The sequence below is a fragment of the Salvelinus fontinalis genome, chromosome 6 (genome assembly GCF_029448725.1).
Source record: "Salvelinus fontinalis isolate EN_2023a chromosome 6, ASM2944872v1, whole genome shotgun sequence".
Taxonomy (NCBI): domain Eukaryota; kingdom Metazoa; phylum Chordata; class Actinopteri; order Salmoniformes; family Salmonidae; genus Salvelinus; species Salvelinus fontinalis.
In genome coordinates this window covers 1,643,202-1,657,000 of record NC_074670.1, presented here as the reverse complement: position 1 = coordinate 1,657,000, position 13,799 = coordinate 1,643,202, and the positions used below count along the sequence as shown (strand labels likewise).

At 44.0% G+C, this 13,799-nt stretch overlaps 1 protein-coding gene across 1 annotated transcript in view; it reads left to right on the top strand.

Annotated features, from left to right (window-relative positions):
* Positions 1-13,799, top strand: part of LOC129856752 (F-actin-uncapping protein LRRC16A-like) — a 150,510-nt gene that overhangs the window by 122,988 nt on the left and 13,723 nt on the right. The window contains exons 30-33 of the mRNA XM_055924474.1: positions 8,519-8,585; positions 9,856-10,049; positions 11,637-11,746; positions 12,823-13,294. Of these exons, the coding sequence (XP_055780449.1) occupies positions 8,519-8,585; positions 9,856-10,049; positions 11,637-11,746; positions 12,823-13,294 (843 nt within the window). The remainder of the gene's footprint in view (positions 1-8,518; positions 8,586-9,855; positions 10,050-11,636; positions 11,747-12,822; positions 13,295-13,799) is intronic.

Below are 13,799 nucleotides of genomic sequence, written 5' to 3'. Positions count from 1 at the left end.
TGATTCATTATGGTAGAATGGTAAAATAGGGAGGTTGATTCATTATGGTAGGATGGTAAGACAGGGAGGTTGATTCATTATGGTAGGATGGTAAGATAGGGAGGTTAATTCATTATGGTAGGATGGTAAGATAGGGAGGTTAATTCATTATGGTAGGATGGTAAGATAGGGAGGTTAATTCATTATGGTAGGATGGTAAGATATGGAGGTTAATTCATTATGGTAGGATGGTAAGATAGGGAGGTTGGTTCATTATGGTAGGATGGTAAGATAGGGAGGTAGATTCATTATGGTAGGATGGTAGGATAGGGAGGTTGATTCATTATGGTAGGATGGTAAGATAGGGAGGTTGATTCATTATGGTAGGATGGTAAGATAGGGAGGTTGATTCATTATGGTAAGATGGTAGGATAGGGAGGTTGATTCATTATGGTAAGATGGTAGGATAGGGAGGTTGATTCATTATGGTAAGATAGGGAGGTTGATTCATTATGGTAAGATAGGGAGGTTGATTCATTATGGTAAGATGGTAAGACAGGGAGGTTGATTCATTATGGTAGGATGGTAAGATAGGGAGGTTGATTCATTATGGTAAGACAGGGAGGTTGATTCATTATGGTAAGATGGTAAGACAGGGAGGTTGATTCATTATGGTAGGATGGTAAGACAGGGAGGTTGATTCATTATGGTAAGACAGGGAGGTTGATTCATTATGGTATGATGGTAAGACAGGGAGGTTGATTCATTATGGTAAGATAGGGTGGTTGATTCATTATGGTAGGATGGTAAAATAGGGAGGCTGATTCATTATGGTAGGATGGTAAGATAGGGAGGTTTATTCATTATGGTAGGATGGTAAGATAGGGAGGTTTATTCATTATGGTAGGATGGTAAGATAGGGAGGTTGATTCATTATGGTAGGATGGTAAGACAGGGAGGTTGATTCATTATGGTAAGATAGGGAGGTTGATTCATTATGGTAGGGTGGTAAAATAGGGAGGTTGATTCATTATGGTAAGATGGGGAGGTTGATTCATTATGATAGGATGGTAAAATAGGGAGTTTGATTCATTATGGTAGGATGGTAGGATAGGGAGGTTGATTCATTATGGTAAGATGGTAGGATAGGTAGGTTGATTCATTATGGTACGATAGGGAGGTTGATTCATTATGGTAAGATGGTAAGACAGGGAGGTTGATTCATTATGGTAGGATGGTAAGATAGGGAGGTTGATTCATTATGGTAAGACAGGGAGGTTGATTCATTATGGTAAGATGGTAAGACAGGGAGGTTGATTCATTATGGTAGGATGGTAAGACAGGGAGGTTGATTCATTATGGTAAGACAGGGAGGTTGATTCATTATGGTAAGATAGGGAGGTTGATTCATTATGGTAGGGTGGTAAAATAGGGAGGTTGATTCATTATGGTAAGATGGGGAGGTTGATTCATTATGATAGGATGGTAAAATAGGGAGTTTGATTCATTATGGTAGGATGGTAGGATAGGGAGGTTGATTCATTATGGTAGGATGGTAGGATAGGGAGGTTGATTCATTATGGTAGGATATTAAGGTAGGGTGGTAAGACAGGGAGGTTGATTCATTATGGTAGGATGGTAAGACAGGGAGGTTGATTCATTATGGTAGGATGGTAAGACAGGGAGGTTGATTCATTATGGTAGGATGGTAAGACAGGGAGGTTGATTCATTATGGTAGGATGGTAAGACAGGGAGGTTGATTCATTATCGTAGGATGGTAAGATAGGGAGGTTGATTCATTATCGTAGGATGGTAAGACAGGGAGGTTGATTCATTATGGTAGGATGGTAAGATAGGGAGGTTGATTCATTATGGTAGGATGGTAAGATAGGGAGGTAGATTCATTGTGGTAAAATGATAGGATAGGGAGGTTGATTCATTATGGTAGGATGGTAGGATAGGGAGGTTGATTCATTATGGTAGGATGGTAAAATAGGGAGGTTGATTCATTATGGTAGGATGGTAAAATAGGGATTCATCCTATTTTCTTATTGGCTACTGCTTGGTGTGTCTGCTGTTGTTTACACAGCATTTAAAGTGATGGGGCTGGATTACACAGCCGTTAAAGAGATGGGGCTGGATTACACAGCCATTACAGAGATGGGGTTGGATTACGCAGCCATTATAGAGATGGGGTTGGATTACACAGCATTTAAAGAGATGGGGCTGGATTACACAGCCATTACAGAGATGGGGCTGGATTACACAGCCATTACAGAGATGGGGCTGGATTACGCAGCCATTACAGAGTTTGGGTTGGATTACACAGCCATTACAGAGATGGGGTTGGATTACACAGCATTTAAAGAGATGGGGCTGGATTACACAGCCATTACAGAGATGGGGCTGGATTACACAGCCGTTAAAGAGATGGGGCTGGATTACACAGCCATTAAAGAGATGGGGTTGGATTACACAGCCATTAAAGAGATGGGGTTGGATTACAAAGCCATTAAAGAGATGGGGTTGGATTACACAGCCATTACAGAGATGGGGTTGGATTACACAGCCATTACAGAGATGGGGTTGGATTACACAGCATTTAAAGTGATGGGGCTGGAATACACAGCCATTAAAGAGATGGGATTGGATTACACAGCATTTAAAGTGATGGGGTTGGATTACACAGCATTTAAAGAGATGGGGTTGGATTACACAGCATTTAAAGAGATGGGGCGGGATTACACAGCCATTAAAGAGATGGGGCTGGATTACACAGCATTTAATCTTATCCATTCAAGGTTTGGACAGGAGAAGACCTATACCTCTCTAGTACCTATAGCCTCCATATGGTTAATTAACTTCGCTCCCTCCCATCTTCTCTCCTTCCCTCCCATCCTTCCCTCCCATCCTCTCTCCTTCCCTCCCTCCCTCCCTCTCTCCCATCCTCCCTCCTTCCCTCCCTCCATCCCTCCCATCCTCTCTCCTTCCCTCCCTCCCTCCCATCATCTCTCCTTCCCTCCCTCCTTCCCATCCTCTCTCCTTCCTTCCCTCCCATCCTCTCTCCTCCCCTCCCTCCCTCCATCCCTCCTATCCTCTCTCCTCCCATCCTCCCTCCATCCCTCCTATCCTCTCTCCTCCCATCCTCCCTCCCTCCCTAAGTAGTGTATTAATTAAGTCCTTTCATCAAGGCCTCCTGTGTTTCCTGTCTAAATTCATCTCATTAAGAGCAGCATTACTGCCCGTCTTTGTAGCAGCGTACATCAGTCATACACTCACAGAGAGGCCTGGGTCTTATTCACGAGGCACGAAACCAAAGACAACATCTTGAAACGGGAAGGTTTTTATCTGAATTTGTCCAATAAGAAACACTTGTTTTTACTTTTTTTTGTTTTTTCGTTGCACAATGTTTTGAAACGTTTTGCTTTGGTAAACACTAATGAATACAACCCTGCTACCCTGCCACTCACATGGGAGGTGTTTTTCTCCCTGTAGTGGTTGATATGATCTGGTTGTTGTCCTAATAGGTTAAACCACAGCCATTTACACGGCTCCGGGTTAATGCCCCAAAGGATTTCAAATGGATTCCATCTCATTGTTTACCTGGAGAAGCTTTCACCTTCCAGCCTTGAGTTCTCTCTCTCTAATGATCTACCTATAGAGTTCTCTCTCTCTAATGATCTACCTATAGAGTTATCTCTCTCTAATGATATACCTATAGAGTTCTCTCTCTCTCTCTCTCTAATGATCTACCTATAGAGTTCTCTCTCTCTCTAATGATCTACCTATAGAGTTCTCTCTCTCTCTAATGATCTACCTATAGAGTTCTCTCTCTCTAATGATATACCTATAGAGTTCTCTCTCTCTCTCTCTCTCTCTAATGATATACCTATAGAGTTCTCTCTCTCTCTCTAATGATCTACCTATAGAGTTCTCTCTCTCTAATGATCTACCTATAGAGTTCTCTCTCTCTAATGATATACCTATAGAGTTCTCTCTCTCTCTCTAATGATCTACCTATATAGTTCTCTCTCTCTCTAATGATCTACCTATAGAGTTCTCTCTCTCTAATGATCTACCTATAGAGTTCTCTCTCTCTCTAATGATCTACCTATAGAGTTCTCTCTCTAATGATCTACCTATAGAGTTCTCTCTCTCTCTAATGATCTACCTATAGAGTTCTCTCTCTCTAATGATCTACCTATAGAGTTCTCTCTCTCTCTAATGATCTACCTATAGAGTTCTCTCTCTCTCTCTAATGATCTACCTATAGAGTTCTCTCTCTCTCTAATGATCTACCTATAGAGTTCTCTCTCTCTCTCTAATGATCTACCTATAGAGTTCTCTCTCTCTCTAATGATCTACCTATAGAGTTCTCTCTCTCTCTCTCTAATGATCTACCTATAGAGTTCTCTCTCTAATGATCTACCTATAGAGTTCTCTCTCTCTCTAATGATCTACCTATAGAGTTCTCTCTCTCTAATGATCTACCTATAGAGTTCTCTCTCTAATGATCTACCTATAGAGTTCTCTCTCTAATGATCTACCTATAGAGTTCTCTCTCTAATGATCTACCTATAGAGTTCTCTCTCTCTCTCTCCAGTGTCTTTTCATTTTCATTTTTCTTCTGAAATCATTATCTTCTCTTCTTTCTCTTCTCTTCTTTTCTGCTCTCTTTCTCCTTCCTTCCTTCCTTCCTTCCTTCCTTCCTTCCTTCCTTCCTTCCTTCCTTCCTTCCTTCCTCTTTCAACCTTTGCATCATGGAGACTCTTTGCTGCACCAGTGTAAGTAACTCTCGACTCTCTCTCTCTCTCACTATTTTTCACTCTTTCTCTCACCCACCCTGTTCTGTGTCTGTCTGTCTGTCTGTCTGTCTGTCTGTCTGTCTGTCTGTCTGTCTGTCTGTCCGTCCACTAGCTGGTACAGTAACACAAAGACCATCCTTGTTCAGTCCTCTCTCTCATTTTATCTGAGCCATCAGAATGTAGCAGCCCTGAGGGGAAACTGGCCTGACAGATACTAGCCCTCCCCTCCTCCACTCTTCCCTTCCTCCCCTGCCTCCCTTCCTCCCCTGCCTCTCTCCCTCCCTTGCCTCCCTCAGAGATTGAGGCCATTTTAATCTCTTCAAGAGATGGAAAAACTCTGTGGGCACAAACAGAATTTGATGAAAAGCATCTTTTGAACAAGCCACAAGAGTTTTTATCTGTCAGATGGTGGGGCCTGACGCAGTAAGATAGGACAGTGGGGCCTGACGCGGTGAGATAGGACAGTGGGGCCTGATGCGGTGAGATAGGACAGTGGGGCCTGACGCAGTAAGATCGGACAGTGGGGCCTGATGCAGTGAGATAGGACAGTGGGGCCTGACGCAGTAAGATAGGACAGTGGGGCCTGACGCAGTAAGATAGGACAGTGGGGCCTGACGCAGTAAGATAGGGCAGTGGGGCCTGACGCAGTAAGTTAGGGCAGTGGGGCCTGACGCAGTAAGATAGGACAGTGGGGCCTGACACGGTGAGATAGGACAGTGGGGCCTGACGCAGTGAGATAGGACAGGGGGCCTGACACGGTGAGATAGGACAGTGGGGCCTGACGCGGTGAGATAGGACAGTGGGGCCTGACGCAGTAAGATAGGACAGTGGGGCCTGACGCAGTGAGATAGGACAGTGGGGCCTGACGCGGTGAGATAGGACAGTGGGGCCTGACGCAGTGAGATAGGACAGTGGGGCCTGACGCAGTAAGATAGGACTGCCCCTCCCTCATTGCATTATTCAACACTGCCCCTCCCCCATTGCATCATTCCACACTGCCCCTCCCCCATTGCATCATTACACACTGCCCCTCCCTCATTGCATCATTCCACACGGCTGGGACACCACATGTTGTGTTCCATGTTCACCTGCTCATGATGTCACACACAGTGTCACAATGTCACCTGAAATACTGTTGTCTTCAGTTCACTCACTGTTTGTCAAAAATCCCTCTCTGGTATAGTCATGAGAAGCATCCATAGATGATTGTGTTGCTAGTGTATTTATGATATATATCTGATAGAAAAGAGGGTTATGGTTATGCTGGGGGTGATGGGGAACAGACACTTATTGTATCACAGATACTGATTAGAAGTAGTTTTGTGACCAAGGGCTTTAGATCCTAAAAGATGCAATAACCAAGGAGATCTGGATGGTCCTGGCCAAGAGCTCTCGCTCTCTCTCTATCTATCTCTCTCTCTCTCTCTCTCTATCTATCTCTCTCTCTCTCTCTCGCTCTCTATCTATCTCTCTCTCTCTCTCTCGCTCTCTATCTATCTCTCTCTCTCTCTCGCTCTCTGGCTCTCTCTCTGTCTCTCTCTCTCTCTCTCTCTCTTTCTTTATTCTCTCTCTCTCTCTCTCTCTCTCTCTCTCTCTCTCTCTCTCTCTCTCTCTCTCTCTTTATCTCTCTCTCTCTCTCTTTCTTTATTCTCTCTCTCTCTCTCTCTCTTTATCTCTCTCTCTCTCTCTTTCTTTATTCTCTCTCTCTCTATCTCTCTCTCTCTCTCTCTCTCTCTCTCTCTCTTTATCTCTCTGGCTCTCTCTCGGTCTCTCTTTCTTCTCTCTCTTTCTCTCCAGTTATAAAGAACAAGTGTATCACATCTCTAGCACAAAGCTTACTATTGTTTCACCCTTGTCTCTTATGATTAAAAAACTACACATCACCTGTTAGTTAGTATTCTGTCCTGTCAGTATTGATCCAGCATCTCCTGTTAGTTAGTATTCTGTCCTGTCAGTATTGATCCAGCATCTCCTGTTAGTTAGTATTCTGTCCTGTCAGTATTGATCCAGTAGTACACATCTCCTGTTAGTTAGTATTCTGTCCTGTCAGTATTGATCCAGCAGTACACATCTCCTGTTAGTTAGTATTCTGTCCTGTCAGTATTGATCCAGCAGTACACATCTCCTGTTAGTTAGTATTCTGTCCTGTCAGTATTGAGCCAGCATCTCCTGTTAGTTAGTATTCTGTCCTGTCAGTATTGATCCAGTAGTACACATCACCTGTTAGTTAGTATTCTGTCCTGTCAGTATTGATCCAGCATCTCCTGTTAGTTAGTATCCTGTCCTGTCAGTATTGGAGGTTTGATGCAGCAGTACACATCTCCTGTTAGTTAGTATTCTGTCCTCAGTCGTGATCCAGCAGTACACATCTCCTGTTAGTTAGTATTCTGTCCTGTCAGTATTGGAGGTTTGATGCAGCAGTACACATCTCCTGTTAGTTAGTATTCTGTCCTCAGTATTGATCCAGCATCTCCTGTTAGTTAGTATTCTGTCCTGGCAGTATTGATCCAGCAGTACACATCTCCTGTTAGTTAGTATTCTGTCCTGTCAGTATTGATCCAGTAGTACACATCTCCTGTTAGTTAGTATTCTGTCCTGTCAGTATTGATCCAACAGTACACATCTCCTGTTAGTTAGTATTCTGTCCTGTCAGTATTGATCCAGCATCTCCTGTTAGTTAGTATTCTGTCCTGTCAGTATTGATCCAGCATCTCCTGTTAGTTAGTATTCTGTCCTGTCAGTATTGATCCAGCATCTCCTGTTAGTTAGTATTCTGTCCTGTCAGTATTGATCCAGCATCTCCTGTTAGTTAGTATTCTGTCCTGTCAGTATTGGAGGTTTGATGCAGCAGTACACATCTCCTGTTAGTTATTATTCTGTCCTGTCAGTATTGATCCATCATCTCCTGTTAGTTAGTATTCTGTCCTGTCAGTATTGATCCAGCATCTCCTGTTAGTTAGTATTCTGTCCTGTCAGTATTGATCCAGCAGTACACATCACCTGTTAGTTAGTATTCTGTCCTGTCAGTATTGGAGGTTTGATGCAGCAGTACACATCTCCTGTTAGTTAGTATTCTGTCCTCAGTATTGATCCAGCATCTCCTGTTAGTTAGTATTCTGTCCTCAGTATTGATCCAGCATCTTCTGTTAGTTAGTATTCTGTCCTCAGTATTGATCCAGCATCTCCTGTTAGTTAGTATTCTGTCCTCAGTATTGATCCAGCATCTTCTGTTAGTTAGTATTCTGTCCTCAGTATTGATCCAGCATCTCCTGTTAGTTAGTATTCTGTCCTCAGTATTGATCCAGCATCTCCTGTTAGTTAGTATTCTGTCCTCAGTATTGATCCAGCATCTTCTGTTAGTTAGTATTCTGTCCTCAGTATTGATCCAGCATCTCCTGTTAGTTAGTATTCTGTCCTGTTAATATTGGAGGTTTGATGCAGCAGTACACAGTTCTGTCCTCATTTTTGTTTTTGTTTTGTTTCGGTAACGCAATAAAGCAAGAGAGAAAAAAACACAAACAAGATAAAGATCACTTCATCTTTTATGCAAACTAGTATTGAAATGATGTGTTGAATTCAAATGCAGCGTTGACACATTACACTCAGTGAAGTGTGTTTTGTGTCTGTGGATTGAACTTGACATCCCAGTCTACTGTGAGATGCTGAGTATCAGAAGGTGTTGGTGATAGCAGTGATGGCGTCTCGTATGAGTAGATATCTGTGCTCTTTCCAGATGACTCCCAGGTCCAAGAGGAAAAGCATCCACAGCAGAATGCTCCGTCCAGTGTCTCGAGCCTTCGGTGAGTCTCCTCGACCAAGCAGAGCGTTAGTATCAGATCAACGTTGTGACGTGTGGACCGGGACAGATTGTTGTTGTGTTACTACTACCTGTACTAGAAGCTGATAAATAATGACCTAGATAACATCCCTCTAGTTTTAGGTTCTGACAGAGAGCTGGTCTAGATAATATACCTCTAGTTTTAGGTTCTGACAGAGAGCTGGTCTAGATAACATCCCTCCAGTTTTAGGTTCTGACAGAGAGCTGGTCTAGATAACATACCTCTAGTTTTAGGTTCTGACAGAGAGCTGGTCTAGATAACATACCTCTAGTTTTAGGTTCTGACAGAGAGCTGGTCTAGATAACATACCTCTAGTTTTAGGTTCTGACAGAGAGCTGGTCTAGATAACATACCTCTAGTTTTAGGTTCTGACAGAGAGCTTGTCTAGATAACATCCCTCCAGTTTTAGGTTCTGACAGAGAGCTGGTCTAGATAATATACCTCTAGTTTTAGGTTCTGACAGAGAGCTGGGTTAGATAACATACCTCCAGTTTTAGGTTCTGACAGAGAGCTGGTCTAGATAATATACCTCTAGTTTTAGGTTCTGACAGAGAGCTGGTCTAGATAACATACCTCTAGTTTTAGGTTCTGACAGAGAGCTGGTCTAGATAACATACCTCCAGTTTTAGGTTCTGACAGAGAGCTGGTCTAGATAACATCCCTCTAGTTTTAGGTTCTGACAGAGAGCTGGTCTAGATAATATACCTCTAGTTTTAGGTTCTGACAGAGAGCTGGTCTAGATAACATACCTCTAGTTTTAGGTTCTGACAGAGAGCTGGTCTAGATAACATACCTCTAGTTTTAGGTTCTGACAGAGAGCTGGTCTAGATAATATACCTCTAGTTTTAGGTTCTGACAGAGAGCTGGTCTAGATAATATACCTCTAGTTTTAGGTTCTGACAGAGAGCTGGTCTAGATAATATACCTCTAGTTTTAGGTTCTGACAGAGAGCTGGTCTAGATAACATACCTCTAGTTTTAGGTTCTGACAGAGAGCTGGCTTCTTTTTTTTTATAACTATGTTTTATATAGAAGAAGACATTTATAAATGCAGAAATGTGTTTTGTGAAGTGTGTTTTATGACATAGTGTTACTAGTAAGATAATAAACGTATGAGTTAACTAAATATGATACATATGAACTGCAAAATGCTTACTTATTCATAATTTTCTCACCATGTACAGTATGTAATCCTCTGACCTGTCTATAACCTGTGACCTATGACCTTGTAGAGATGGAGTTTGACCTTGACAAGGCTCTGGAAGATGTTCCTATCCACACAGAGGACCCTCCTGCTCCGACCCTCTCTAGGTTAGAGAAGAGAGGGGCCATGGGAGAACTGCCCTCAGACGAGGCCAAGAAGCTGCAGCACTTCACCAAACTACGGCCTCGCAGGAACAAGAAGATGCAGTCCAGTAAGATACCGGTGAGTAGCACCACTGTGATTTACTGGTGGGGAAATGAGCAGGACAGCAACAGTCCGTAAGGTAGATGTCAATGATTTAGTTCTAACAAGAACCTCAGAGTAGGAACCTTTTGGAGTATGGTGTTTATTTTAGAACCAGGTTTTACTCTTGTTCTCAAACACACAACTAGTCCTCTCTTACTTTATGAAGTAGTTTATCTGGCATGGTGTTATCACAACCATGTAGTGGCATGGTGTTATAACAACCCTGTAGTGGCATGGTGTTATAACAACCCTGTAGTGGTATGGTGTTATAACAACCCTGTAGTGGTATGGTGTTATAACAACCCTGTAGTGTCATGGTGTTATAACAACCCTGTATTGTCATGGTGTTATAACAACCCTGTATTGTCATGGTGTTATAACAACCCTGTATTGTCATGGTGTTATAACAACCCTGTAGTGGCATGGTGTTATAACAACCCTGTAGTGGTATGGCGTTATAACAACCCTGTAGTGTCATGGTGTTATAACAACCCTGTATTGTCATGGTGTTATAACAACCCTGTAGTGGTATGGTGTTATAACCCTGTAGTGTCATGGTGTTATAACAACCCTGTAGTGGTATGGTGTTATAACAACCCTGTAGTGTCATGGTGTTATAACAACCCTGTAGTGGTATGGTGTTATAACAACCCTGTAGTGGTATGGTGTTATAACAACCCTGTAGTGTCATGATGTTATAACAACCCTGTAGTGTCATGGTGTTATAACAACCCTGTATTGCCATGGTGTTATAACAACCCTGTAGTGGTATGGCGTTATAACAACCCTGTATTGTCATGGTGTTATAACAACCCTGTAGTGTCATGGTGTTATAACAACCCTGTAGTGGCATGGTGTTATAACAACCCTGTAGTGTCATGGTGTTATAACAACCCTGTATTGTCATGGTGTTATAACAACCCTGTAGTGGTATGGTGTTATAACAACCCTGTAGTGTCATGGTGTTATAACAACCCTGTAGTGGTATGGCGTTATAACAACCCTGTAGTGTCATGGTGTTATAACAACCCTGTAGTGTCATGGTGTTATAACAACCCTGTAGTGGTATGGTGTTATAACAACCCTGTAGTGGTATGGTGTTATAACAACCCTGTAGTGTCATGGTGTTATAACAACCCTGTAGTGGTATGGTGTTATAACAACCCTGTAGTGGTATGGTGTTATAACAACCCTGTATTGTCATGGTGTTATAACAACCCTGTAGTGTCATGGTGTTATAACAGCCCTGTAGTGGTATGGTGTTATAACAACCCTGTAGTGGTATGGTGTTATAACAGCCCTGTAGTGGTATGGTGTTATAACAACCCTGTATTGCCATGGTGTTATAACAACCCTGTAGTGTCATGGTGTTATAACAACCCTGTATTGTCATATGTGTTATAACAACCCTGCAGTGTCATGGTGTTATAACAACCCTGTATTGTCATGATGTTATAACAACCCTGTAGTGTCATGGTGTTATAACAACCCTGTAGTGTCATGGTGTTATAACAACCCTGTATTGTCATGGTGTTATAACACCCCTGTATTCTTACTTCACAGCAGATCAGCAGCACCACGTCTCAGGACGGGGAGCAGAACGGCCTGCATGGAAGGGTTGATGAGGGGGTGGACGAGTTCTTCTCCAAGAAAGTCACCAAGATGGACTCCAGGTAAACGTTACGACTCATCACTATGAACAGTTACTTGTCCTCTTGCTCTTTCATCCATGTTTATATTGAAAATGTTAACTTTCTCTCTCTCCCTCTCTCTCACTCCGTCCCTCTCTCCGTCTCTCCGTCTCTCACTCCCCCCTCTCTCCGTCTCTCACTCCTCTCTTTCACTCTCCCTCTCTTTCACTCCCCCCTCTCTCCGTCTCTCACTCCTCTCTTTCGCTCTCCCTCTATCTCTCACTCCCACCTCTCCGTCTCTCACTCTCTTTTGCTCTCCCTCTCTCTCTCACTCCCTCCTCTCTCCGTCTCTCACTCCTCTCTTTCGCTCTCCCTCTCTCTCTCACTCCCCCCTCTCTCCGTCTCTCACTCCTCTCTTTCGCTCTCCCTCTCTCTCTCACTCCCCCCTCTCCGTCTCTCACTCTCTTTTGCTCTCCCTCTCTCTCTCACTCCCCCCTCTCTCCGTCTCTCACTCCTCTCTTTTGCTCTCCCTCTCTCTCTCACTCCCCCCTCTCTCCATCTCTCACTCCCCCCTCTCTCTGTCTCTCACTCCTCTCTTTCGCTCTCCCTCTCTTTCACTCCCCCCTCTCTCCGTCTCTCACTCCTTTCTTTCGCTCTCCCTCTCTCTCTCACTCCCCCCTCTCCGTCTCTCACTCTCTTTCGCTCTCCCTCTCTCTCTCACTCCCCCCTCTCTCCGTCTCTCACTCCTCTCTTTCACTCTCCCTCTCTTTCACTCCCCCCTCTCTCCGTCTCTCACTCCTCTCTTTCGCTCTCCCTCTATCTCTCACTCCCCCTCTCCGTCTCTCACTCTCTTTTGCTCTCCCTCTCTCTCTCACTCCCCCCTCTCTCCGTCTCTCACTCCTCTCTTTCGCTCTCCCTCTCTCTCTCACTCCCCCCTCTCTCCATCTCTCACTCCCCCCTCTCTCCGTCTCTCACTCCTCTCTTTTGCTCTCTCTCTCTCTCACTCCCCCCTCTCTCCATATCTCACTCCCCCCTCTCTCCATCTCTCACTCCTCTCTTTCGCTCTCCCTCTCTCTCTCACTCCCCCCTTTCTCCTTCCCCTTCCTTCCCCCTCTCAGACGTTCCCTAAAGACTTCAGACTCCCAGGATGGGGAGAAGAAGAAGAGTAAAGGAGGTTTCCTCAACCTCATCAAGTCTCGCACCTCCAAGTCTTCAGACAAAGACAAGTCAGAGAAGAACCAGTCTACTCCAGCTCCAGCCCTAACCCCAGCTCCAGTAACCACCGTCCCCGAGGGGCCTTCCTCCCCTAAGACCTCCCTGAAGAGCCAAGCTCCAGAACCACCAACCAAGGTCAAGGAGGCCAAGACCCAGCCCACTCATCCCAGCCAGGTCACCCAACCTTTGGACTGCAGCAGCAGCTCAGAGCGGTCTGAGGAGCTACGGACCCCAGACTCCATGGATGAGGTGTCAGAGGGGGACAGTAAGGGTAGTCCCCAGGGAGGGAGGCGCTACGGGGTGCAGGTGATGGGGACTGGACTCCTGGCGGAGATGAAGGCCAAGCAGGAGAGACGGACCTTCGGATCACATAAGGTCAGTACTGGTGAATCAAAAGTAATATATTACTGTAACTACATATGTCTACTGGTGAATCAAAAGTAATATATTACTGTAACTACATATGTCTGTGCTCGTGAATCAAAAGTAATATATTACTGTAACTACATCCGTCAGTGCTGGAGAATCAAAAATAATATATTACTGTAACTGTCTGAACTGGCTTATATATTGAACAAAAATATAAACACAGTTTAAACTATTTTACTGAGTTACAATTTATAACAGGAAATCATTCCATTGAAATTAAATGAATTAGGCTCTACTGCACCTTTGGCAACGATTACAGCCTCGAGTCGTCTTGGGTATGACGCTACAAGCTTGGCACACCTGTATTTGGGGAGTTTCTCCCATTTTTCTCTGCAGATCCTCTCAAACTCTGTCAGGTTGGATGGGGAGTGTCGCTGCCCAGCTATTTACAGCAGGTTTTCATCAAGGATCTGTCTGTACTTTGCTCTGTTCATCTTTCCCTCGATTCTGA